We start from the raw sequence: 27,888 nt of genomic DNA on the forward strand, positions 1-27,888 counted from the left end.
TGGAGTAACGTCCTTAGTATCTTAGGGAGGGAAGAGTAGGGGAGGGCCACCAGTAGGGGCAGAGGCTCAGAGAGGAGAGAAAGGTCGGACAGCCACTCGGGAGACTCACGCTGCCGGGGGATGAGAGGACCACGGTCTGGGTGGTGACAGGGGGCCAGGGCTGGTGGCATGCTGCCATCTGAGGACTGGCCATCTGAGGACTGGCCGCTCCTTTCATGGACTCTCTGTGAGGGGGACAAAAACTCACATGGGCAGAAGAGGGGGCAGCCAGGGGAGGGCAGCTGCCCCCCAGACACCGAAACAGCCCCACAAATGAGCAGCCACGCCAAAATCCCTCATGTCAAACTGCTTTATTACATCTTAAATAACAGTACAGTGAATATAGGATCTATCTTGCATCCAGCTTCCTTGCAGTACACTGACTTTAAAATTAAATACAAAAGGTGAGGGACAGGGTGCAGAGAGCTCTACAGGGGTGCTGAGGGGGGTAGGGCTGGGGTGGGGGTGGTGGTGCTTGTCCCACTCTTTGCGGGTCCAGGGCACAGGGCACACAGGATGGTGCAAACACAGGATGGAGAAGCCGCTGCTGCCTCTACGGGAGTGCTTGGTGCGGGGAGGAGGCCTGTGCCGTCCCAACGCCACTGCTCCACACTGGACGCGCACAAAACCAGGGACGTCTGCATGTTAGAAAAATGGTCTGCCTCGGTGCAAAAGGCTGGTTCCACGGGAGAGCCGGGCTGTGAGGAATCCACAAAGGGAGGCCGGGGTCTCCATTCCCTGTCACCCCGCCCCACCCCCCAATTCCAACAGCAATCGTTTGGAACAGGACTTGTTTTTAAAGGAATAAAGAAAACAGTGAATGTCCCGCTAGGTGAGTGTGTAGAGCCGCTGGCTGCACGGCTTCCGATGCGATGCGTGTGCAGAGAGGAGCAATGGCTACAGCTTTAAAGAGGTTATTTCTGAAAAGAAAGAGAACATCTAAGGACTGAGTCCTATATGCACTTTTGAGCATTTCTACAGCATGCGATTCTAAGAGTAAACCCACCCGATATGGCAAACGATCAAATTTTTTAAAATTTAACTTAGAAAGTTTGAGATCATTATTTTCAAAACATTGATTTGTACATTGTTTCATACACAAATAACTGACTGACTATCCAAGCACAGGACGGGCACCTCGCTTGAGAGCAGAGGCTCCTGACGGTCAGGGTGGGGCACACGGTCGTGTCGCGCTGTTGCTGTTGTATAAACTTCCCTCCAACTTCACAAGGAGACCCAGGGTGAGATTAAAAACTGAACTGAGAAGGTAGAGAGGGCGGGTTGGGGAGCAAAGGTGCCTAACTGGTGTTCACTGTTCGTCCACGGCGCGAGCTCTGTTCCTTGGCTTCTCAGCATCACCCTTCTATGCCGTGTGTGCACACAGCCATCATGTGACACGAGACGGAAAGTAAAACAACTAGGGACTAAATGTACATCATTAACAATTCCAGAGAGGCTGCACTAGACCCTCTTTCTCTGTTTAACTACTGAACAGAAAGGAATATATTTTAAGAAGGAAATATGAATGTCTGCAAAATCCTGTTACAAACACAATCTGAAACTTAGAATCAATTACAAGATGAAGTCCTCAACTTGTTCGCCATGAACATCACAAAACAGGATCACTGATCTAGAATTCAAAGAAACTAGTAGAAAAGTGTGTCTGCCTTACAATTACACTCAAGTTTACCTTCTGGTTAACATTTTTATTATAGTATTTCCTTTGAAATTCATTCAAGACAAAAAAAAAAGAAAAACAAACAAAAAAAGAAAAACAAAGACAATGGTCCCGGAAGGAATGCACGATTTGTTTTAGTTTACAGCACAGAGATTCTTCTCTTAATGGGAATTGTGCTCTTGGTTTCAGCAATAAGTGAAGGGAAAAGGTCTTGCCCTTTTGAAGTTCTGAGGGGTGCAGGGCATCCGCGTTAGTAGGGGTGGATTGGAAATGCTATCACTGTAACGCTCCAAGGTTGGAATGGTCTTCCAGTCACAGCGGCGTCCACCTGCTGCTTTAAACAGAGTTTAGAGAAACATGAAGAGAAACGGACACCCTGGCGCAGGCGCACAGTATGATGGGTGCACCCGCTCGCGGCTGAGGGCACAGGAAGTGCTCCAAGCTGACACCAATGCTCACGTACCCACAAGTCCAGATCAACTACATCTAAACTAATCTTAGAAACCCCGACCCCTAATTTCACACGTAGAGCTACAGGCAGGGAGGGCACGGGGCTGCCCCTTACCTGTTGGTGTTAGTTCCAGATCAGCTACATCCAAACTAATCTTAGAAACCCCGACCCCTAATTTCACACGTAGAGCTACAGGCAGGGAGGGCACGGGGCTGCCCCTTACCTGTTGGTGTTAGTTCCAGATCAGCTACATCCAAACTAATCTTAGAAACCCCGACCCCTAATTTCACACGTAGAGCTACAGGCAGGGAGGGCACGGGGCTGCCCCTTACCTGTTGGTGTTAGTTCCAGATCAGCTACATCCAAACTAATCTTAGAAACCCCGACCCCTAATTTCACACGTAGAGCTACAGGCAGGGAGGGCACGGGGCTGCCCCTTACCTGTTGGTGTTAGTTCCAGATCTTGAGGAAGCTGTCCCAGGACCCTGTTGCCACGGCCATCCCGTCGTCAGTCACCCCCAGGCAGCTGACGCGGTTGTCATGCCCGGCCAAGACCCCTGGGAGCAGATGACAGCACGGTCACCCCTGGATCCAGCCACTCCCTGAAGCAGACCCAGAAGCCCCCAAGGTTCAGTCCCTGCCAGGCCTCAGTGGCGAGGAAAGGGCACCAGGAAGGAGAGGAAGCCTGGTCAAGTGGAAACTAAACTGAAGCTCATGCCCACACTTGGCCAAGGCGAGGAAGGCTCAGCGTGCTCCTCTCCCGTGGTGGACGTGCCCATGGCCGCGGGAGGGATTCACACAGAAGGAAAACACACTGGAGAATCTGGCAACGTGTCTGTTATCAAGACACGTGGATAACAGCATGACCACAAGGAACACACACAACTGAAAGGCACTAACACACACACTGAACAACCTAGGGCCTCTTGCACCGACTCCTGAGCACTCCCGACGGTAAAATGCTTAAATAAAAAATGGAATGGGGGCTTCCCTGGTGGCGCAGTGGTTAAGAATCTGCCTGCCAATGCAGGGGACACGGGTTCGAGCCCTGGCCTGGGAAGATCCCACATGCCGCAGACCAACTAAGTCCGTGCGCCACAACTACTGAGCCCGCGCGCCTAGAGCCCATGCTCCACAACAAGAGAAGCCACCGTAATGAGAAGCCCGTGCACCGCAACGAAGAGCAGCCCCTGCTCTCCGCAACTAGAGAAAGCCCGTGTGCAGCAACGAAGACCCAACGCAGCCAAAAATAAATAAATTTATTTAAAAGAAGCAACGGAGGGGCTTCCCTGGTGGCGCAGTGGTTGAGAGTCCGCCTGCCGATGCGGGGGACGCGGGTTTGTGCCCCGGTCCGGGAAGATCCCACATGCCGCGGAGCGGCTGGGCCCGTGAGCCATGGCCGCTGAGCCTGCGCTCCGCAACGGGAAAGGCAGTGAGAGGCCCGTGTACCGCAAAAAAAAAAAAAAAAAAGAAGCAACAGAAAGCACAACAAAAACACAGCACGACAGTGAAGGCTGTAGGCTGTTCTTCATTTGTTCGTGATGCCCGGGGCCTGGTGCAGAGCACAGAATACAGAAGGCTGGTGATGGACGCTGAGGGAGGGCCTTTGGGATATCACAGAGTGAACCCCACCCCCAAGACAGGCAGGGCCTCCTGTCGACACTCGGCAGTCATCAGCCAGAAAGTTCCACATTTTTCCAGAGGAATCCGAGCCACAACTCGGAGCACCCCCATGCGCCTCTTGCACTCCGCTGAGTGTCAGCAGGCACGGTCGGGGCAGAGGCCGCGGGCGCTGGGGGCACGCGGGGGAGCAGGAGAGGCAAGAGGGGCTCAATGCAGAGCGGGAGGCCACGGGCTCGGAGCCACGCTCCCCTCCCCACCCTCTCCTGATGCTCATGGAGCATTCAGGCGCCTGAACCCCCGTCTTCAACACGGCAAGTTCTTGTCTTTTGCACAACCTGCGTTTTAATGCGCTTGGGAAGGACACACCTCTCGCCTGCCTTTCACGTGTGAGCTCCAGTCTGTGCTTCCAACAGGCCCGACGGGAGGGGGGCTGTGAAGACCACGCGGCCGGCCCGCTCCTGCCCAGCGTGTGCCGCACAGCGGCCGAGAACCCGCCGCCACCGGCCTGCCTCCTGTCCCCCTGCCGGGCCCACACGTCTCCGCTCGCGTCTCAGCCGGCCAGGCGCAGCCGCGGCCTACCTGCCCTGTCGGCCTTGAGGGCGTCCCAGACGTTGCAGTTGAAGTCGTCGTAGCCCGCGAGCAGGAGGCGCCCGCTCCTGGAGAAGGACACGGACGTGATCCCGCAGATGATGTTGTCGTGGGAGTAAGTCACGAGCTCCTGATCCGCGCGGAGGTCGAACAGCCTGCAGGTAGCGTCGTCCGAGCCAGTGGCAAATGCGTTGCCGTTTGGAAAGAACTGGAGAGAGAAAGCGAACCAAGATGATTTGCAAACGCACAGAAAGAAATACTGGGAACGTAAACTGCCCGACAGCAGAGCGACTGCGGGCCCCGCACGGGGTGGCGCGACGTGCTCGTCCTCCCCGAAGAGCCGGCTTCCCCTCCCCGTTCGTCTTCCCAAGGGAGTGGCGGGAGAGTGGCCATCACTGACGGGCTGGGCTCCCTGCAGGCTGCTGGCAGCCAGGCCGAACCCGAGGAGGACGGCTCCTCGCGAGACCGGGGCCGCCTGTCACGGTGCCGGGAACGAGGGCAGGCTCCCTCAACCGCCGCGCCCCGCGCGCCCCCACAGAGCTGGGCCAAGGGGCTCAGCTGCGGTGCTGCCCGTCCCCTGATGGGGGAAGCCGCGTGATACAGTCACTGGTCACCCCAAGGCCGGGAGATACACCAGGCCTCAGCAAGGACAGATCAAGTCACAGCTAAGTCTCCCACAGGGAGTTTTTTTCAATTTGACTGTATCTGCATAGAAAAGAGAGACCATCTAATCCTGAAAACATCTTCAGATTTGACGATGCAGCCCGTGGCTCCAGGGAAGGACTCTAACTTGCTAACGGCCGGCGAAGGGCCCCCGACCCGCACCTCGGACCCCAACTCACACAGATGGCGTTGATGTCGGACTCGTGGCCGGTGAAGGTCTGCCGGCACATCCCTTCTCGCACGTCCCAGAGTTTGGCTGAAGCATCACAAGCACCAGAGACAAACAGTCTGGTGTCCGGAGCGAGCGAGAGGCTCATGACATCGCCAGTGTGTCCCGTGAACGTGGTCGTCTGCTGGCCGGTCTCAATGTCCCACAGGGCACTGGAGCAGAGCAATGACAGCGGTCACCCCGCTTGCTCAGGAGACTAGTCCTGTGACACACGGTCCTTCAAACCCCCCAGGACTGCAGTAAAACGTCTGCACTTAAGACAAATCTAAAACCTGTAATCCGACTTTGTTTAGAAGGGTTTGTTACAAAGCAAACGAATAAACGCAGTAAACACACACAATACAGATGAGCACCCGCCCACGGGCTTTACGGTAACCGTGATTTCCACGTCAACTCAAACACCAACAAAAGAGGGAGCCCAAGTCCCTTTCAAGGAGGGATGCATGCGGCTCCCCGCGTGGGCTCAGCGAGGGGCAGCAGGAAGCTCCCGGCTGCCATCCCAGGCTGGACAGAAAACGCGCTCCCTGCTGCTGCCAGCTCCATGCCTTCCAGGGTCCCACGGGCTGGGACGAGGAGACGACGGCCCTTAACTGGGGTCACTCAGCGGCGGCAGAGCTAAGCTCGGGCCCACAGCCGTCAGCCTGGGTGGCTACACGGAGGGTAGTCAAAGGTGAGACACAGCAGTGCCGCGAGGACAGCGTGTGCTGTTTCTGTGCTCCACCCACAGAAGCAACGCCACCGGAAGCTGCTCGTTTCCCGTAAGCCTCGCAGAAAACCTGGCTCAGCCCAACCACCCAAATCCAAGCGTGCAGGGCCCCTTGTAGGGCCTGAGGGATGACAGAAGGAAGCAAGACATTCCCAGGGTCTGAAGAACATCCCTCATGAATGAAAAAGCTTTCAAAACTATCTTCTAATACAGAAATTCTTCCCCAGCTGACAGTCCGGATAGATCATAAATCTTTGGTGAACCTCTGGACATACATAAAGGACACCTCATGAAACAGGACCCAGCCGGGGCACCCCCTGCCCACTGCGTGGCCCGCTGGCTCCTGACTACCACATGCCTCAAAGGACCAGAATAACCCACGAGGAGAGTTTAAGCCTAAAATGATTCAACTATCTAAAGACTGAAAAGGATATGCTTTGGTGCTTCAAGTGAAAACATTACAGAGGTTTACGTGGTCTATCCAAAAGTAAGGTGAAACTCTAAAAATTAATTAGCTTGATATAATTCACGTGAAATTGTGACAAGTGACAAGTCTTTTAAAGCTGTGCTCAGAGTCCACAATGAGGCGGCGCTCACCTTAGCGAGGGACTAAAGCACACCCACTCCCCCAAGTGCTACTAAAGACAGCCTGGAAAGGTAAAATCTGCAGGGGGGTTAAGAAAAGCGGGCATTTCATGCAAAACTGTAGTTTCAAAATCAGTTCTTTGCTGTTCAAAATCCAACTCTGAGCTTTCAGATCTGCACAGCGCACCACGAACCCACCCACCACTCACTGCCACGTGTGTCTGAAGCCGCCTGGCCATTTCCAGTTAAAATGGCCTAACTGAGAACTCCCCTGCGTCTTGAGCTACGGGCCAAAGCAAGCAGCATGAGGACAGGTCTGGCGCGCAAGTACTCACCAGGTGGTGTCTCCAGAGCTGGTAACAATCTGATTGTCATCCAGAAAACGGCAGCAGGACAGGTAACCTGGAAAACAGAGCCACACGATGGCCCCAGAATTCGAGCCCCCAACCCTATGACCTTATAAATGGAAGAACACGTTGGCAGAACAACTATGGCGGGAAGGTCCACAGCAAGGGAGACAAATACCTCGTCCACCACCCCCTGGCCCCTGCCGTGTGTGCTGCGAAGAGGAAGAAAGCAGCACAGACAACACGCACTGCCGGGCAAGAGTCAGAGCCCGGACAGGCCAGTGCAGCCCCAGGCCCAGAGGACTGGACTCCGGGTGACCACGGCGCCCCAAGAGGCTCGGGAGGCAAGCGCACCTGTCCGCCCCTGCCCTTTTGGACACGTCAGGAGGAGCAGAGCCAGAGATGAGGATGGGTGTGGGGGTGGGTTTGTTTTCTACGGGACAAGCGCTGCTTCTGTCTTAGTGTAGGTGACCCTGAGAACTGCACGTGCAAGGTAAGCACACCTGCCCCCAGAAGGCCCAGGGGATGGTGGCAGAGCAGCCCCTGCCCCCAGCAGGCCGGGCTCTTGCCAGGGAGAAGCATGCCTGCCAGGTCTTCCCAGGCCACACCAGAGCCACGTGTGACGCTGTGTCAATCAGTTAAGATCAAAGACAAAATACAGAGAGGAGGCCCACTGAAGGCTGCTGATGTGGAAAGTATAAGAATATTGGGAAAATAAAGCACTTATCTAACATATTACTGTACTGTCTCCCATAGAAAAAAACAGAGAGAGAGAACAATTTCAAAACAGCAACTACATGCCTAGACAAGGACCTATGGTCAAGTGCTCCCTGGAGGCCACGTCACGTCCACAGGACACCAGGGACCACACGGGCTCTCTTCCCGCTGCGTCTCAGCCTAAGTTCCGCTCCGAGGACAGCACGCACTTCCTGGCACACTCTCACCCTCGCTGAAGCCAGCCTTCTGGGAACCAGCCCCGGGACCCTCACACCCGCCATCACAGCACTAGCCTGTCTGACTTGGGATCCCAGCAGACAGGGAGGAGCGTCGTGGAGACGGCAGCACCGCCTGGTCTCACACAGGGCCATACAGGGGCACTCCTAGGTCAACAGCACAAAGAAACACGACCTCAAAGATGACCTCTGTCCCACCTTGTGCAGGCGGTGGTCCAGCCCCAGGGAGTCCACGAGCTTCCCGCCCCAAGGACCAGAGGCTGCCGGCTACAGCCTCGGCTCTCGAGCACTAGCAGCCTGCTCTGGCCTCTTCAGGGCCTCGGACGGTCAGCACACGTCAGCTGGCCGACCCTCAGGGGCCAGGCAGGCTGTGGGAAATGACCAAATCTACAAAAACCACACATGGTCCCTGGGGACCACAAATGCTGTGAAGACTCCAAGACACATGCAGGTGAAGAGGAGGGGCGGGGCAGCACACACGGAGCCCGGCCTGGTCCTGGGGCGAGGGCATCTCAGGGACCTAAGAGACTGCGTGTGGAGAGCACTGGGGTGGCTTTGGTGTTCGTTTTCTAACTTCCTGTAGTTTGAGCTTTCAAAATATACACAGTTGACCCCGAACAACGTGGGGGCCGGGGGTGCCAGCCTCCTTGAGGCTGAAAATCTGCACAGAACTTGGAGTCGGCCCTCATGACAGCTGTTCCTCAGTCTCCTTGGGGACGCTGCCCACCCGGGCTCCTGTGTGCTGTATTTGGAGAAAAACCTCACGTGTAAGTGCACCAGTACAGTTCAAACCTGTGTTGTTCAAGGGTCAACCCTATCCAAACACTACTTTTCATTAGACAAAGTCAGAGCTGCTGGCTCATAACTCACTTTTTTGGTCTCTGTATTTTGTACATCGAGGGAAAACAACAATAACCAGGTGGATATTATATTTTTTACAAAAATCTTTTTTCCTCCCAGAAAGAAAAGGTGGGAACCAGCTTTTCCTTTTATATTTATTTATGTGGCTGTGCCGAGTCTTAGTTGCGGCACGCAGGATCTAGTTCCCTGACCAGGGGTCAAACCCAGGCCCCCTGCACTGGGAGCACGGAGTCTTAACCACTGGACCACCAGGGAAGTCCCGGAACCAGCTTTTAGATTAGGTTAACAAACAAGTACTGAGCCTCAAGACTCAACAGCCCTGAGACGGGAGCTCACCAACCATGAACACCAAACCGTCCAGCCGGCGGGCTCGGCAGCCGACCCCACAAGCCCAGCGTCCCAGGAGGCCAGTGACGCCCCGTGTGCACGGGGACCATCAAGGGGCACCCGGGCTCCAGGGAAGCCTGTGGGGCCGTTCTGGCTGGGAGGTGGGCAGTGGCTTCAGAGTAGGCCCGATTCTCAGCGCAGCTGCTAACCTGCAGTGCATGTTCCCGTGAGCTGGCTCACGAGCCCCAGGCTTCCCAGAGGAACTGGGATCATTCTGGAGAATTATCGGGAGGAACAGAGCTGTCTGCACATTTAAGTTCTCAATGAACGGGGGCAGTTACTGTCTTTGCTTATATAAGAGCGAGCAAATTCCCTGAAGGGGCCGTGTGAGTGTGTGAGTGTCCTCAGCAGAAGGGTGGCCGGCCCAGTGGCGCTGCTGCCTTACGAAGGCCTCCAGAGGGGCAGGGAAAACAGACCCTGACAAAAGTGGGCACCAAGTGTGGAGGTGCCAGGCCTCACGGAGACAAGTGGCAGCGGGACACAGGTGCGCTGGGGACAGCCTGGTGCAGGGACGAGCTGGCAGCAGTCCAGAGGGCAGGAGGCTTGAAGTGAGGCAGGGCAGGCGCTCAGGTCAAGGACCCGTGGGAGGGAAGGGGGACGGTCTCATGACAGGGTGTCGCTGATGGGAACCTGGGCCAGAGAGGCAGACAAGCTTACCTCCTCATCCAGAGGGCAGCTGAGCCAGACGGCAAAACCAAAGACCAACGTGCACAGACACGTGAGCCGCCGCGAGTGCTGCCCCGAACCAAACAGCGCAGCCAAGGGAACTCATCCCAAGAACATGGTTACGGCCTGAGAAGTCACTCCTCTGCAAGAACAGTATTTAACAGCCACAACACGCGCACTAGTGACAAGCCGGGAACTGCTGCAATGACCGACGACGGGGACAAATCGGCGCACCTTACAACGGAACCCTCTCCAACTCTGCAGGACAACGCTGCAGTTCTGGATGGGAATAGAAGTTAAAAACACAGAAGAAGAAATGTTACTTTCCCAGCTTTCTACGGTGAATCACGCCGGCAGTCTTAGCCCAGCCAGCACCTGGGGGAGGCGGGGGCAGCTGGCTGGGCGGGGAGGGAGAGCCGCCGACCCGCTCGGAGGTGCACAGGGGAGCGGAGACCGGGAGCAGAGGGTGCGTTCTCTGAGCAGCTCCGTGAAAACAAAAGAGAGACAACGAAGTAACATGAAGGCCTGCGAGTGAGGAAACGCCACCCCAAAGAGACAAACCCAGAAACTGCTGATGCCAAAGGACAAGCACCCAGCAGCAGGCCGGGTGCATCCGTCCACCCGGAGGTTCACGCATCCTCTCAGGCTGAATGCAGGCACAGCCAGGACCCGTGGCCAGCCTGGGAGAGGGGGCTCTTGCTGCCGGGGGGCTGAGCCGGCTGGAGGGAAGCCCAGAGGGTAGCTGAGCCGGCGGCGCAGTCCGTGAGGTCAGGAAGTGCGCAGTGGGATCTGAGTTTCCCAGACTGCGACCACGGAAAGCCTAAAACTGCTGCCACGTTAACTAACCGCCAAAGAACAGGGCGCCGCAGAGCGGCACAGTGCGGCCCGAAGCAGAACTGTGGGGCACGCCTCTCCTCCCAGAGCGGGGCCTGCTGGCGCCTGTCAGGAAGAAGCAACTCACAGGCCAGGGGGCCCGTCCACTGTGCTTTCACGTGCATTCAAGCCCCGGGCAGCATGGACAAATCATCCCTGGAAGACGAGATTTTAGCCACCGCAAGGGCTTCTGGCAAGAGTACAAGGCAGTCATGTCACCCCCAGGAAACCTCTGGCGAAATTCTTGACCATGGTGATCTCAGAAAGGGTCAATGTGTCTGCACTGCGATGGGAGGTTTAGGAAAGGAGAATGTGCTTTTAGGGTATTACTAATTTCTCAAATATACTATCTAATGCCTTTTGTATTATTATTTTCACCAAGAGAGCACTCAGCAAGTTTTATTCTCTACGTAATATGTTCATAGTAACAGCGATAATGATAAATGTTCCGTCTCAATCGTTATGAATTCATTCCATTAACCATTTCCAGAGGGCATCCTTTACTCCTTAAGATAGAAACTTAAAAGGCAAAACACCAGAAGATAGAACGCCATCTGATGTTTGCTCTCTCAAGGATTGCTAGCGTTTCCAAAGCCTGGGTGGCCAACTCTAGAGAAGGAAGCTTCCGTTTGTTCCATATGGGCCCTTGTATTTTCTGGAAACAACAGCAACACAAAACTGACCACCAAGAGCCTCTCTCCTGAAACTGAGCGCAGAGGCTCGACTCCCGCCCTCACTCCATCAGACACCATCTGAGGGCTCAGGGAGACCGCTGAGAAGAGCACCAAGGTGGGTTTTCTGCGCAACTGAGTTTCGAAGACTCTACGACAAAATGTCCCAACCACAGCTTAACAGAGAGCTCTCAACTTAAGGCTCAGGCCAGAGAGAGATGCCTGAGTGATAGCACTAACGTCATCAGACGGAGGCTTAGAAGGACTGAGACAAGATGCAGACCGCACATCCTCAGATCTTGAACCCGCTAACCATTCACACCTTTACCCCCCGACTAAAGTGAGGCTATCTGAATTTACCAAGTTTTAACCTTTATTGATTTGAAGCTGAATTATGTATCATGTCTGAAGAAAGTCACAAATACTCTTAAGAGGCCAGATGTTTAAAAAAACACTACCACTCAACTCCCAAAGCAGTAACATTTCATGATACATGAAGGAAACAAAATTTCGAAAACATTCTAATACTAGATTTATTTTTTTGTTTCAGCAAATAAAGTGGTAAAAAGATGTAATTAAAAATGGAAGTCCATACACTGAATCTGATAATAAGGGATCGATAAACAGTAAGAATGTGTTTTTCAATGTGCTGTGAGTTCATCAACGCTATAAGCAAAGTGCTTTAGGAAGGGTGCTCACTGGACAGAACCCCCAGTTTACAAGGATGGGGCAGGCAGCCTAGGCTGGGTTCCGAGAAGGGGGGTTCCCACCCCCAGGAGCAACCTTCCCACAGAAACCACCATGAGCTCTGGACAAATATAAAAACAAAAACCTGAAAGCACTGGAAGCAGAAGCAGACAAACCGGAGGGGAGCCTGCACTTGGGAGAAGAGAAAGGCACCGGGTGAGCTTGTTTTTCAACAAGCTTGCTTGTCCTTCAACAAGCTTGCTTGTCCTGTGCCTGAGGGCAGGCCCCCTCTTGCAGCCACGTCTCAGATGCAGATCTATGGCCCAACCTTCTTGAACAGCCAGTAAATAGGGTTCTGGTCAACCACAACTGTAAAGTGCAAGAAGGAAACCTGGAAAGGAGAAAGCCACAGAAGACCCTAAAAATCACACACCTACTGCCCCAACATCTGTCCAAACCACACAGGAAAGACAGCTGCTCCCACACGGCTGTGTGGCTGCTCCCAACGGAACGAAATGGCAGGGCTTCAGGGGAACAGAGTCTGCACAAAGCCCAGGACACAAGTCAAAATCACTAGATGTACCAAGAAGCAGGAAAATGTCGCCCATATTCAAGAGAAAAGAGCCACCAAGACCAAACCTCAAGGGATTAGTTGCTAGAACTGGCAGGTAAGAATTTTAAAGCCAGCTCCTGGAACTCTGCCCAAGCATCCTAAATATGCTCATCATAAATAAACAGGGAACGTCAGCAGAAAAATAAGAACTATTTTTTTAAAAAAGCAAACGAATTCTAGAACTGAAAAACAGAACATCTGGCATATACGCCTTGCTGGGTAGTCTTAACAACACACTGGAGGTGACAGAAGTCACGTGTACTGGAGGACAGCTCTGGGGAAGCAGGAGACGGAATAAACAAGAACAGAACCATAGGAACCTAAGAGACGATGCGAACATGCACCCACTGGAGTACAAAAAGACAGAGAGCAAAGAACAGAAAATGGATTTCTAATATTTCCCGAATTTAGTGAAAGACAAAACTTTACAAATTCAAGGTGCTTAAAGCACAATAAACAAAGAAAGTCACCCCAAGGCACATCACAAACTGTTAAAAAAACGAAGAAAAATCTTGAAAGTGCTGAAAGAAAATAATACCAACCCAGAATTAAATATATCCAGCAAAAACTTCTTCAAGAATGAAGGATAATCGACATTTTCAGATAAATGAAAACAGACAGAATTCACTGCTAGGAGACCTGCACTCACAGTAAGAAACGGTAAAGCAAGCTCATCAGGCTGAAGGGAACCCGAAGAAAGCTCACGTCTTCAGGACGTGATGGTAAAGATTTGCGTGAATGTAAAAGACGATTCAAACTTCTTCAAGTGGCTAAGAACATTTAAAGGAAAAAAATAGAACAATATGTTGTGGGGCTTAGAACACATGGAGATGCAACACCTACAAAAACTTCATGAAGAACGAGGAAGGGCAGAAAATGGGCATTTATGGCCACAAGATTCTCGTATTTCATTTAAATGGATACACTATAACTCTGAGTGCACCGTGAAAAATTATGAATGTACACTGCAATCCCTACATAACCCTTTTTTGGAGGTAACCAGAAAAGCCAACAGATAAAACTAAAATAGAATTCTAAAACATCAAGTAACCCAAAAGAAGGCAGCAAAGGAGAGCACACCATAAAGCGAGAGAGCCAAATCCCACTGCACCCACACTGCATGAAACAGAAATGAACCCCATACTATTCGAAAGGCAGAGACACTTAGAGTGGATAAAAAGAAAGAACCAAGTGTGTGCTGTCTCTAAGGGACTCTGTTTATAAATACAGTTAAGTGGATGGGAAAAAATACACCATGCAAACAGTCGGACTAAGAAGGCTGGAGCAGCTACGTTAACATCAGATAAAGCCGACTTTCCAACACAGAAGGTTCTGAGAAAGAGGGTCACTTCATCAGGAACGTACGACAGTCATGAACATGCCTTCTACCAACAGAGCCTTCTACCAACAGCTGTGAACGGTGTCAAAGTCCTGCTTTGACGAACACGCTGAGAACCTGACCCACAGCCTGGACTCCCAGGCGCGTGCGGTGTGTCATCCTCAGACCACCCGCTCCACCGGAAGCAAGTCTCCATAAATGTGAAAAACTGAACTGGTACAGAACATCTTCTCTGAACATAATGGCATTTGATTAGAAACCAGTAACAAGTTATCAAAAGGGTATTAAAAATATTTCCCACTGAATGATAATACAGTTAAAGCCACGCTTAGAGGGTAATTTATATTTGAAAAAGTAGGAAGATCTAAGTTTCTACTTTAAGAAGATAGAAAGTTAAGAAGGAAGCAATCCCAAAGCAAACAGGAGCCAAAATAACACACCACCCCCAATGCTTAGAGCTGGCTACGTTCAAAAGCACTGAGCCTGAAGGACTCTGTTCTGCTTCCTGTGCAACAAGAATGCCAGTCATTATGAAGGATGCTAAGAGATCAGTAAGGGTGTCTCGATATGTGGATAAGTACATGTGTGTGCGCACAGGGAGACACGTGCACGCTCGCGCATGTCTAGATTAGGAACCCTTCTGGAAAGGCACTCAGGATGGAAGGAGGTTCAGAAGGAGGTAACGCCTCGAACTGCATCCAGCTGCTGCGGAGCGACCTACGTTCCCAAGATCCTTGACAACAGCCACTACAGCGACTTATATCCAAAGGCTTCTTACTGATAAAGGAATATCAAGGCCTGTGTTTGATTTCATTTTAAGAGTATATCTGGCCATTGATGTAGCCAATCTCATTAAATAATTGTTGAGAAGGGGTGAGTGTCCATAGCATGTAACTCACGCAAGGCACACAGCGTATAAACTTTGAGGTCACTGATGAGAACATGTACCTGTATGTCCAGCCAGTTCACGACTCACACGTACATTCCCTTCACGAGTTTTCAGATTGTAAATGGAGCAAATGTTATCCAGGCCACCGCAGGCCACATAGTTGCCAGAAGGGGCATATGCACATGTCATGACCCACGAGGAACGCAGAGGGATGGCATGAACCTAAATGACAAGACACACATGATGCAAGCACGCTCAAGGTCAAAAACGTTAACTACTGACATTTATGATCCTGCTTCTAGTCTTCAACTTTCACTGCACAGCAAAACAGTGGCCAAAATTATTTTGAAAATATTTTATATGTGTGGGCAGTCAGATAAAATAATAATTTAATTAGAAATCCAGTGCTGCACACCAATTTAATGTAGGTTTGTTGTTTTTTTTTTGCGGTACGTGGGCCTCTCACTGTTGTGGCCTCTCCCGTTGCGGAGCACAGGCTCCGGACGTGCAGGCTCAGCGGCCATGGCTCACGGGCCCAGCCGCTCCACGGCACGTGGGAGCTTCCCGGACCGGGGCACGAACCCGTGTTCCCCGCATCGGCAGGCGGACTCTCAACCACTGCGCCACCAGGGAAGCCCCTATGCAGTTTTATTTATTTATTTAGGCCACACCACGTAGCTTGTGGGATCTTAGTTTTCCAACCAGGGAGCGAACCCAGGCCCTCAGCAGTGAAAGCACTGAGTCCTAACCACTGGACTACCAGGGAATTCCCAAATGTAGAGTTTTAATAAAGTCATAACTTACAGTTAGGTAGACACTTAAGTAATAGCAACACAGTCTCTGAATCACAATCATATATTAAAAGGAAAACATTTCACTGGCTTGTCAAAATGGCTATAAAATTCACTCCAAAAATAAAGCATTTTTAGTGAAGTAATCAAACTAGAAATTACCGTAATTAATCCTACCACACACCTCCCTGTGTTTGAGATAGATTTGTTATAAGTACTGGATTCTGTTATACACGTGTGGTATCCTCCAGTAAAATAAAACTGAATTTTGTCTGTTACACACGTTTAGACCAACGATAGTACTTTTTCATTCAATATGATACAACCCTGGATTGAAATTTTAAAATAATTTAATTTATACTTCAAAGTATAAACTCTTTCAGATTATTTCTTGTAAAAACTAGTTGACTAAACGGAAAGCTGTATTTCTGTATTTTTAAATAAAGCATGAGATTTCCCAGACTGAGCTAAAATTGGACTCCAGTTGCCTAGAAACTTGAAGGAGGCTCCCCCAACCTGCTCTGTAAAGAGACGACACATCACAGCAACACCATGCTGGCCCAGTAGCACCAGTGACACGTGCCAGCCACGTGACTGGGCTTCTACCTGACCCATATGACTTTACACAAAAACGAACTCACTGTGCTCCCCCACCCTCTCCTGTTATACATTTTACGGAAGTGAACCCAGAGTTTAAACACCCGCCTTGCCCGGGCCGCTTTTCAGGGAAGGGTTTGCACTACCTACCTTGTTCGTGGTGTAGCTATCCCAGATGATAAGCTTACCATCCTGTGAGGCACTAACTAGAAGCCTGGAGGAAAAAGAAAAAAGCAAACCATCAGTATCACACCAACAAGGGAAGTCACCCAAAGACAACGAATGAAGACTAAACTTTAGTGATGACTAACGCGCTTCAACATTCTATTTGCTGGCAAAGTGCACTTATTTATAAGCACCACCCCCCACAAAAAAATGTTCTAATTGTCAGACCAACTTTGAAAGCATGAAAAGAAAATATTGCCAGCGATAACAGCTCAGGTTCAATCGTGCTTGTCTTCAGGTGAAGACCTGGCCACAGTCCCTTGGCTGGTCAGATGAGACAAGTTGGTTGCCTAGAACTGCTTCTGTTTGTCTTCTGTTCACCATAAATCAGATTTGAGACCTACAGATCTTTCTTTCATGAGTCAAAGGTGGTAGAAAATATTTAGTATGTAATTTTCTGTTCCATTCTGACACGGAGAAAGCCTAAATATAAAGGACTAATAAGTTTTTAGATATTCAAAATTTATGAGACATTTCTCACCAAAGATACCCCATGAAAATTTCCCAGACTGAGCCAAAATGGGACTGCAAGGCCCTTACAAACATTAAGGAGGCACCCCCTTTCCACCTGCTTTGCAAAGAGATGACAATCTAAAGCACAGCTGTGCCTGGTCCCACAGAAGACACTAGTTAACTATCAGGAATATTTTTCGTAACAATTTTCTTGCTCTGGTCAACTGTGCCGTTTGGGATCTGTGTCTTGAAAAGGTGCTCTGTCTGTATTTGCAGAAAGAAGACAGGAAACTGCAAAAGGAAAACATGACTAATGGGCAAAGGAATTTCAAGTGAGAGTAAATTCAGGGAACCACCGCTACTCATAAGATATCCTAAGGAACTCTGTTGTACAGACTGTGCTGTTTTCAAGGAACGGCAAGAAGGCTCTCTCCATAATCCCACGCAGAGATACGTGTCAGCATGGTAAATAAGGAGAAGGATTTTCAGTTTTAGAGATTTTATCAAAACACAGGTCTCAACCATTTCAGCCGCAATACACTTGGCTTCCTGAACTGGTCAAAACCTGGAGGTAAAATCACTCGAATCCCTCTGACAACGGGTCCTTTTCATCCAACTCTACGCTCCGATGCATACCCTTCTCAGGGAGCCAGCTATGAGTCTGGCAGGGAATAAATACGTGTTCAGCACTGCATGAAAAACTTATCCAGGAACTGAACTACATGCAGGCTGCAATCCTATTATTCTTTGGATGCAATTTCTTAAAGTAAATCCCTGCATCAAGGTGCAGTCATAAACATATGAGGCACTTGAAAGACCCCATGTAATCGGAACCAGGCTCGCTCTGCGGCTCTATTTCTGCCAGGCTCCTCTAAGCACAGGCTTTGGATGAACATCAGAGCTGACGTAAAGAAGCTCGTCCTCCGGGAGGGTCACCTCTAGAAAGGCCTCCTGGTCGGAAAGCTTACTATGTGCTGACGCGCCCCAGGGTTAGAGAGACGTTAAGCAGCCCCTGATCCTCCAGAAGGTGAGAAAAGACACACCTCTTAATCCCCAGTAGGACGACCGCTTGGGACCTGGTTCCTTCTGTCTCCTAGAGCTCTCAGTTCCCCCGAGGTGCCACCCACCCAGAACACCGAGGCAAGAGCCAGGAGGAGGCCCAGGGCTCCAGGACACTGAAAACAGGGGTTAAGTAGATAGAGGTCCAGATCCAAAGGCCTCACTCAGGCCCTTCATTTACTCTGAGGAGGGAGGACTCTCAAGCCTCGCTGGGTTAGCAGCGTTTCACTCTCAATTATAACACTTCAGCAGACTTCAAAACGGGGAGATAGGGCTTCCCTGGTGGCACAGTGGTTAAGAATCTGTCTGCCAATGCAGGGGACACAGGTTCAAGCCCTGGTCCGGGAAGATCCCACATGCCATGGAGCAACTAAGCCCGTGCACCACAACTACTGAGCTTGCGCTCTAGAGCCCATGCTCTGCAACAAGAGAAGCCACCACAGTGAGAAACCCACGCACCACAACGAAGAGCAGCCCCCGCCGCTGCAACTAGAGAAAGCCCACGCGCAGCAACGAAGACACAGCCAAAAATAAATAAATTAATTAATTTAAAAAGGGGGCGGGGAGTTTAGCATTGATTCATGTGACTGAGACTCTCAAATGTTATAAAAAGTAGACTTTAGGTATAAAAAAATTACAACGTATTGATAAGCATGTTATAAATGCATACATAATGTGTACTGACACATGCGTATACGCAAACCTCACTGTGGGTATCTCCTATAGTTTTAAAAGAAAACTCCTCATCAGTGCAATAGTTTGAGAGATTCCATGAATTATACCAACATGATCAAATAACTGGCATTCCCAAATTTTAGTTCTGAATCATGAAAAAAGGCTGTACAATACCCTTTGTTTATGAAGATGCCTTAAACAAAACGTACATCCAAAATAAAAATAAACTTTCTTTGGACTTTAAAGAGGCAAAATTTTACCTATTTTACCTCTCCAGAAAACACGGCTATCTACAAAAAACAAAAAAAAAAATCTCTGAAGGGGTCTGGATAGCAAAGGTCCTCTTTGGTATCATTTTTTGTTTTCCTTGTTTATGACTGTCAAATACAGATCTCATATAAGGGCATTATAAAAATAAATGTCATTTGAAGAGCAGCTTTAAAACAAATGCCCACGTACCCACAACGCTGTCCAAGAAAGAGAACAAGACCCATGCAACACCCAACAGCGTCTCCTGGGTCTCCCACGTCACCCCTTCTCTCAGGGGTGACCACGACCCGGAATGCGGTGTTGCTTATTCCTGCCTTTGCGTTCGTTCCTTCGACCACAGGGCTCTCAAGGCAGAATTTGTGTTGGAACCAGAGGGCACGCAAGGCCTGGCAGCAGTGCTCAGGACGCCTGTGAGATCTGGTGCTGCCGGCCCCCGGCCTCTCCCGAGCCCCTCTCCACATCACCACAGCTCTGGCCACACACCTGCCTTAGTTCCTTGAGCACAGCTCTTGGTCACCTCTCAGGGCACAAGTGACACATCACTAACCATCCAACGTCCTGTCTAATCAGGACACTGATGTTCCCACAGATGGGAGGAAAGACCCAAAGGTAAGATACTGTTTGGTTACCATCTACTTTTGACAATAAATTCTAAGGTGGATTGACTAGTAAGGGCATTTTTCTTTCTTTTTCCATTTTTATTCTTTCTGATTACTGCCATCATTGAAATGATCTAAGTTAGCTCTCATTTGCATTTGGAATTATATGGGATAGTCTACAGAAAAAACTAAAAATAGACTCTTTTGTTCTGTAGCTGTTGACACTCTAAAGCAGGCAATTTCATGAACAAAGAAAAAAACAACCAAGCAAACAATTCTTCTCTGATAATTAAACATGAAAAAAATGCTCCTCTAAGAAAGGCATCTGAAATACCATGTTAGCTATTTGAAAGAACATGTTACAGTCACAAAGTCACACAGCATTTTATGTAATTACTTGGGTGGAAAAGTGGAGAAAGACTTCCCAGCAGCCTCTAAAAGAGGAACAGAAAAGAGCTGAATGGATTTCATTTCAATGCTGCTGCAGGTTAAGGGCAAGGGGAGGAGGGACCGGGAGGGCGACGGAGATGGGGAACCTAGAAAGAGGTCCGAACACGGGGCAGAATTCAAGGCAGAAAGAATGAGAGGCTAGAAGAAAGGGAGGTGGGGCAGACAGGCCGGGGAGAGGCAGTGACAGCAGCAACAACCAGCTCAGACTCATGCAGGAACCTTGGGACACGAGTCGCTGTTCTAACCCTCCGGACACGGACACCGCAGGAAGTGGCTTCTGATCCCTGAGCCGGGGCACCGAAACCAGGAGAGGGTGTGGACAAGAGGCCACGAGGAACAGGCTGGAAAGAGGAGGAGCCATGGCAAAGAGGACAGGTCACCTCCCCAAGGTGGCACGGGCGCCGAGCCGCGGAGCTGGGAGGACAAAGGCGAAGGGAGGGTGGTGAGGAGGTGACCGTGTGCAGTCGGCCGAGGCAGGCGGGAACACAGATGGAGCTCGGGCACCCGGGCTGCTGTCTTGGCCTGCTCGCACATCTGACGCAAATGCCTAATTTTTTCTTTACAAGTCACAGCCAATGAGTTCAGGTTTTCTCCTCCGTGCACGTGTCAAGCGCTCCGTGTGCCCACGCCCCACACACCTGGAATCTGTGCCCCAGTGCATGGCGTAGATTTTGGCCAAGTGCCCCCTCAGCGTTCTCCTGGTACGCATCTGGATTCTTCCCACTGGGTCGACGTTGTTTGTGATCTTAAAAATAAAAGTTACTGCAAATTAACACTGCGTGACGCATGCTCTCCCCGCGAGGTCTCCTCTCCTTCACGCCCAGCCCGCTCACTGGCCCCGGCGCCCTGGCCACGGCTGCGCCTGCCCTGCTCCTTCCAGTCTGCCAGGCCTCGCTCCGTGATTTCTCCCGTTTCCCAGGGCACCTACCTTCCCTCTCCCGGTTCTGGAAAGTCCGCTACTCTACCTGTTCTCCAGGACCCCTGTCCCCTGCCCCCGTGCGCACCAGGCCTGGGGCTGGCCCAGAGCCGCCTCCCCTCCCGTCTCTGCTGTCTCCCTAGCTGGCCGCCCGGCCCAGCTCCTCCTGCCTCCGTCAGTCCCTCACGGGTTTCCTCTGAATTAGAGCCTCGTCAGCCTACATCACAATCGAACACAGGGCCCCAGCCCTACAGGCTGTCCAGCGACCAGGCTGTACGCTGAGCTGGACCACGATGGAATCTCCTCTGTACTCTGTAGCTTAGGGCACAAAACTGTACATGCAAACCTGCTGTTCACTTCAACATACAAACCCTGACGTTAAGGATTCTGGGTTGACAAATGGAATATAAGTGTATCACAATAATGAGCTTTAAAAACACGTACAGTCCAAAGTGCATTTGAGATTCAAATGCAGGTTATCCTATGCAGTCTAATTTTTCTTTAACTTATTGTTTAAACCCAATTAAACAACATCTCCTAAAGCGCTAAGACAATGTAAAAAAATCATCCTCAACAGAAGTAGGAATATAATTTTTCTTTCACATTTCTGTTCAATTCTTTGGACAAAAATATTGTTTTTCAATGAGTTGAAATGCACCATTTGAGAGTATGTCCTATCTAGCCACGCAGCTGCCTCCTAAGACACTCTCATCGCCCCCAGAGGAAACCCCACGTTCATTAAGTGCTGCTCACTACAGCCTCCTCCCCAGCCCCGGGCAACCATGAACCTATCTTCTGTCCCTACAGGGTGACCTGTCTGCACATTTCACATGCGTGGAATCACACAACATGTGACCTTCTTTCACTGAGCGCCATGTCTCGAGATTCATCCCTTCTGTGGCTGAGTAACGTCCCACCGCGCGGACAGGCCACACTTGGTCCCTGCGCTCCTCCAGCTGCGGATATCTGCTTCCTGCTCTGGCCGCTGGGAACCGAGACGACGTGAGCACGTGCGTACACGGGCTTGTTTGAGCGTCAGCTCCTCTGGGCGTGCATCTAGGAGTGGAACTGCTGGGTCATGACTAATGTTTAACTTTTTGGGAGTGTGCCAAACCGGACTTTAGAAATCGAAGTTCTGAAGCAGATTTTGCTAGGGAGAAGAACTCTGAAATAGCTGTATCGAGACTGCAATAACCTTTACAACTCCGACCTCCGCAAGAAGGCTCGAGAGACATTATTTGTCATCTGCGACGCACCACGGCCTCGCCTAGCGTGGTAAGGGTCCGCGCAGGAGAACCCTTCGGGCAGTGCCCCACACCCTCACTGTGCACAGGAGAGAATCAGAGCGCTCCCTCTAGAGGTCCCAAGTGGAGGCGCCACAAGCACCAACCTCCAGGCCAGACCAGCGACCGCTCTTACCTGGGAGAGAGTTGCATCGGCACACGCTTTTCTAGCATCCTAGGGAAAGACAACGATAAAGAGGGAATTAGTGCTGTTCCAGATACAGTCACTCCAAGGTGCTGGCACTGCAGTCCCGGAGAGCCTCCACCAGGGGGGGAGAGCTCAGACCCCTTCCTTCGCCGCGCCCCCACCCCAGCCCCGCACCCACGGTCCTGAGCACACTGAACAGAGAACCAGCAACACACAAGTGCGTGCCTGGCCTGCAGACCACCCCGTCTAACGCGCAGCGCCCCCGCGCCCCCAGAGCCTCCTCTCCTGCCTGCGAGGCTCCGGCACCTTCCCACAGACCTGCACGTGCGTCTTGCTCCTTCTACCAGCCCAGGAGCCGTGGGGCCCACAGAAACAACGTCTAAAAAGCACTGACTGGCCGGCCCAGAGAACTTTCCTTCTAGAGTGTGTTAACTAAGACTCTTGTTTCCAAGCCAAACAATCCCTGAAGCTAACCTCTACACAGAAGAGCGAAGGATCTGGGGTCAAAACCACCAAATTCAGGTGAAGACTCTGGCTGTTGGCAGCCTGTTACCTGTTTTCTTATCTATAAAATGACCTTGTGAAGCAGGTGAGAACTACAAAGGGATGTTACTCAAGCTAATTAAAATGTTCTCATTGTTCCTAAGTGATTCAAGTTACTAGAAAAAAAAATCTTGATATCTCAAAATTAGCGTGTATATATATATATGTATACATATACATAGAGATATATATTTTTTGGCTGTGTTGGGTCTTCGTGGCTGCACGCGGGCTACTCTTCGTTGCAGTGCGCGGGCTTCTTCTCACTGTGGTGGCTTCTCTTGTGGCGGAGCATGGGCCCTAGGCGCACGGGCTTCAGTAGTTGTGGCGCGTGGGCTTCAGTAGTTGTGGCACGTGGGCTTCAGTAGTTGTGGCACGTGGGCTTCAGTAGTTGTGGCACGTGGGCTTCAGTAGTTGTGGTGCACGGGCTTAGTTGCTCGCGACATGTGGGATCTTCCGGAACCTGGGATCGAACCTGTGTCCCCTGCATTGGCAGGCGGATTCTTATCCACTGCACCACCAGAGAAGCCCCAGCGTATATATTTTTACAAATAGAAAGCCATACATTCTGAGGGAAAATGAGACAACAGCTTTAAGAGGATCAAAATTTGAATATAGGGATGGGGCCTAAAACGTTTTTTTGTGTAGGAATAATTTCAAAGGAAATAACGACAATTTCTAACAGAAACGTTGCCACAGTGTCGTCATCTGACCACCTGCTCTCACTGACATACATATGAGCACTCGTGTGCGAGGGGCCGGGGACCCCTCCAGGGCAAACGGTCTCACCGCTTCACAAAGCTGGTGCTAATACTCACCAGCCCAGCACAGGGGGTATATTCAACGAGGTGGTGATTATAGAGGGACCAAATATCTAGATTCCAAATTCAACTCAAACTATCCTATCAGAAGCCGTTCTGCTTAGTTAAATCTGCTTATTTAATTAAAACACAAAAATTATATAAACAGGTATTTCTGTGCCAGCACCTGAACTTGGGGTCAAGACCAAGAGGAGGGGAGACCCAGAGCAGCAGGTTTTCCATCAGGGACTCTATCAGTTACTTACAGAGTTCAATATTTATTTCTGAGTACCATTTTTAAAATTTGTTATTTATTTATTTATGGCCATGTTAGGTCTTCGTTGCTGCACGCAGCCCTTCTCTAGTTGCGGCGAGCAGGGGCTACTCTGTTGCAGTGCGCGGGCTTCTCATCGCGGTGGCTTCTCTTGTTGCGGAGCACAGGCTCTAGGTGCACGGGCTTCAGTAGTTGTGGCACATGTGCTCAGTAGTTGCGACACACGTGCTCAGTAGTTGCGACACACGTGCTCAGTAGTTGCGGCACAGGGCTCAGTAGTTGTGGCATGTGGGTTCAGTAGTTGTAGTGCATGGGTTTAGCTGCTCCACGGCATGTGGCATCTTCCCAGACCAGGGGTTGAACCCGTGTCCCCTGCATTGGCAGGTGGATTCTTAACCACTGCACCACCAGGGAAGCCCTGAGTACCATTCTTACTGATATTATACACAGCTTTCAATTTTAAAAAAGAGTAACAAGAATTTCTAATTTGTTTTTTGGCTGTGCCATGTGGCTTGCAGGATCTTAGTTCCCCGACCAGGGATTGAACCTGGGCCACTGCAGTGGAAGCGCCAAGTCCTAACCACTGGACTGCCAGGGAAGTCCTTAACAAGAATTTTTTAAATGGAAAAACTAAACCATGGGACTTAAGTGGCTTCATTCTGGTTAGTGTCCAGAGATTGAAATGGGTTTCATGATGTCCAGAGCAGACTGCAGTGACACCACAGAGAACAGAGAGAAAAACCATTTTAAACACTAAACACAGGGAACTCAAATTCAGTCTTCATTTTAGCCCACAAGTGCTCAATGTAAATGAGTACAACATCCTCAGAGCAATTCAACCTTCAACCTCCAACCCTGTAGGAAGAAGTCTTCTAATGGAAACCATCTCTGTAACTGCTTAATAAAGACAGAAATCTTCAACATTTTTTAGATTAAATTCCAATTTAACGGCCTGGTGATATGTTCACAATGGCTTATTATTTAGCCGAGGCTCCTGTATTGTCTGTGCTGAGAAAAGTCACTGAAGACAGCAGGTCACCTTCCTGGCCCTCACCCAGAGGAACACACACAGACCCACAGTCAGTCAGGCCTTATCCCGGCTGGATGTCGGTCCAGCACAGGGCAGCACGCGGCCAGGCCCATCCCACTAGGGCCGCACTGACCACCGCGGCTCTGCTGTCAATGGAGACAAGCACCCATACGCGTCACTCGGCCCGTCTTGTTCACTTGCAGGGTCGGCACAGTCACTTTGAAAAAAAAATTTGCGCCTGTACATTTCGTGGAGTTCTCCCCTTCATCCACTGGTAGCCCATGTGTTTATTTCAATCGGCATCCCATTGAGAGCCCATGTTTCCTCACAAACATGATCAAAAGTAAGACGACACGGTCCCTCTGGGGTCTTTCAGCTTAAAGACCAATCTAATAAAGCAAGCGACCCCTCTCAGAATCATCTACCATCTCTTGTTTGATTTGCTGTGCCCTACATTCTTTAACAAGCATGTGTTCCTTGGGTAATCGGGGGGGAAAAGGGTGTTTTTTTCCTTTGTTAAAGAAAGTCTTCTGTTCCCATTTGATGTAATGGACTCAAACAGCTTTGTCGACCCTATACTGTGCAAAGAAACCAGCACAGCCTCAGAGGCAAGGCCTGTGCAGATGGGTGTGGAGATGGCTGTGCAGCTCGTCCACTCTCCTGGGGATGGTCCACGTGGAGCAGGTGCCACGGGAGATGCCACGGGTACACGCTGAGGCCATTTCATGTAAGAGACCCTGAATTGGCAAGACTCAGTACCAAAAAAGAGTGTAAAAAGTAAATGTATTTATTAATTATATATCAAAATGGTGATCTGTTAGATATATTGGTTTAGATACAGTTGTTAAGAATTAATTCTACCAGTTTCTTTTTACAGCTTTAAATTCCACATGTGGCTCACACGACAGCTCTGTCCCCTAAGAGGAGGGTTTTGTGTGCTTTACAGAAAATGGGTCTAAAAAATGGGAAGAAGAGATGCAACACTGACTTTCAGCCTTTATTTTTTTCCACCAAATTTGGATTTTTTTTTTTTTTTTTTACCTATGCCATATGAACTCTTATTTGCTACGAATAGATCTGAACCCACTATTTATGAACAACTTATAAACAACAACTTATTGTTGCTAGAAAAACAAAATTCTAATTTCTATATTCTGGAGTGTGGCTGGATGTATCAAACAAATCTGATCAGGGCAAACCATTAAAAATACTAACTCTTCCTTATTTTTATTGAGCTGTATCGTATGTTTTAAATGTTAAGATTTGAAATTCGTACAGTAAAAGGATATTTTCTGTTTCCTCTTTGATGGTAGATCTCAGATAATTCCATTACCTTTTCTCAACTTCAAGAAAAAGTCGGCTAAAATGATGCTGATCTTTCTTTCCAACTACCACTAGGCTTTCTGAACATATAATTGGTCTTTTAAAAGGAAATAATTAGGCTCCATCCTTATAGTTGGACCTAGTATGCATCCCCTTTTAAAAGTTCATGGGTTCTGCAGTGCACCATTATAAACATCAGTGACAGACTGGGAGGTAATGCTTGAGAACTCTGCAACTATCCTACTTTCTACAGGACAGCTGAATGATACTGGCTGTTTTTATCTTCAAAGAGATGCTCTATTTGAATAGAGCATCTCTTTGAAGACAGATGTTAGTGCTAACAGCCATAACCATCCCTAGGAAACCCCTTTTTTCAAAATTAAGAACAAGTCACCTGCACTTAAATACTTTTTATTACTGCTGTTAATACTCTTATCTTTAAACAAGTTTCCTGCCCTCAACTTAGCAGTCACAGTGGGGGAAGTGAATACCACACTCTATACAGTGACCAAAAGAATGTCACAAAGCTAATGCCCAAAGTCAAGAAAAAAGGTACAAAAAGATGTCTATAAATTCTATGGAAACATTTGCTGTATAGTGAAGTGAAAATATGCTAGAAAACAAAATCCTAGCAGAAACTAACAAAACATTGTAAGGCAATTATACTCCAATAATGATGTTTAAAAAAAGAAAGAAAGAAAACAAAATCCTGAAAATAATGTCCTAGGCCAAATACCTGGATTTGTAATTTCTTTTTCTTTTTCTTTTTTTTTTTTTTTTTTTTTGCGCGGTACGCGGGCCTCTCACTGTTGTGGCCTCTCCCGTTGCGGATCACAGGCTCTGGACGCGCAGGCTCAGCGGCCATGGCTCACGGGCCCAGCCGCTCCACGGCATGTGGGATCTTCCCGGACCGGGGCACGAACCCATGTCCCCTGCATCGGCAGGCGGACTCTCAACCACTGCGCCACCAGGGAAGCCCTGGACCTGTAATTTCTACATCCTGGGCCACTTAAGATTCAATTTCAATCCAAAACAATGAATAGTCTGTATTCTGTAACCCATCTTTCCTTAAAATGGTAACATCGCATCTGAAATCCAAATGATTAACAAAACGGAGCACACATAGCTACGTACTCTAATCTGGTTTTTAAGCTGTTCGGCCTCCTGCCGTAACTGGTCAAGTTCACTCATCTTCTAATCTTAGTGCTCTTCAAAGCCACCTCAAAGAATCTTAGATCTGAAAGAGAAAAGCACAAAAAATTAATAAACAATGACTGAGTAATTTAATGAAGCAGGTGAGAGAACGAAATTGAAATTTTGAGAGCTATGGTTTCATTACAAATCAGAGTACCTTTCTTTAGCATTCATAAGAAGGTATAAAATGCCTACAAGGGCTGGGTTAACAAAGTATAATTACTATTATACACAAGCTTTGTTCAATGACAATGTCTAATAGACTATTCAAAAGGTGGTGGTGGGCTGAAGAAAGAAAAATCTGTTTAGAAGCAGGTTTCACGAAGGATTTGGGTCTCACTGTAAACTAAGACTGACGTTCAGAATAGCTCTCACATGAAAACCCTGGGGTAGCTAGTTCAGGAAATAGAGTA

General features: G+C 49.5%; 1 protein-coding gene across 8 annotated transcripts in view; it reads right to left on the minus strand.

The window, feature by feature from the left end:
• Nucleotides 1-331: 331 nt before the first annotated feature.
• GNB1 (G protein subunit beta 1) overlaps nucleotides 332-27,888 on the minus strand; it is a 93,120-nt gene continuing 65,563 nt past the window's right edge. For 4 of the 8 annotated variants that reach the window (XM_032653350.1, XM_032653316.1, XM_032653332.1 and 1 more), the window contains 10 exons: nucleotides 27,416-27,518; nucleotides 22,303-22,341; nucleotides 20,606-20,712; nucleotides 16,387-16,450; nucleotides 14,908-15,070; nucleotides 6,898-6,964; nucleotides 5,222-5,423; nucleotides 4,371-4,587; nucleotides 2,610-2,725; nucleotides 332-2,051 (listed from right to left, as the gene is read on the minus strand). In XM_032653350.1, coding sequence (XP_032509241.1) covers nucleotides 2,619-2,725; nucleotides 4,371-4,587; nucleotides 5,222-5,423; nucleotides 6,898-6,964; nucleotides 14,908-15,070; nucleotides 16,387-16,450; nucleotides 20,606-20,712; nucleotides 22,303-22,341; nucleotides 27,416-27,472 — 1,023 coding nt within the window. In that variant the 5' untranslated portion in view covers nucleotides 27,473-27,518 and the 3' untranslated portion in view covers nucleotides 332-2,051; nucleotides 2,610-2,618. The remainder of the gene's footprint in view (nucleotides 2,052-2,609; nucleotides 2,726-4,370; nucleotides 4,588-5,221; nucleotides 5,424-6,897; nucleotides 6,965-14,907; nucleotides 15,071-16,386; nucleotides 16,451-20,605; nucleotides 20,713-22,302; nucleotides 22,342-27,415; nucleotides 27,519-27,888) is intronic. The other 4 variants (XM_032653308.1, XM_032653299.1, XM_032653304.1 and 1 more) reach the window with 1 other exon arrangement.

The sequence above is a fragment of the Phocoena sinus genome, chromosome 1, assembly GCF_008692025.1.
Source record: "Phocoena sinus isolate mPhoSin1 chromosome 1, mPhoSin1.pri, whole genome shotgun sequence".
NCBI classification, from domain to species: domain Eukaryota; kingdom Metazoa; phylum Chordata; class Mammalia; order Artiodactyla; family Phocoenidae; genus Phocoena; species Phocoena sinus.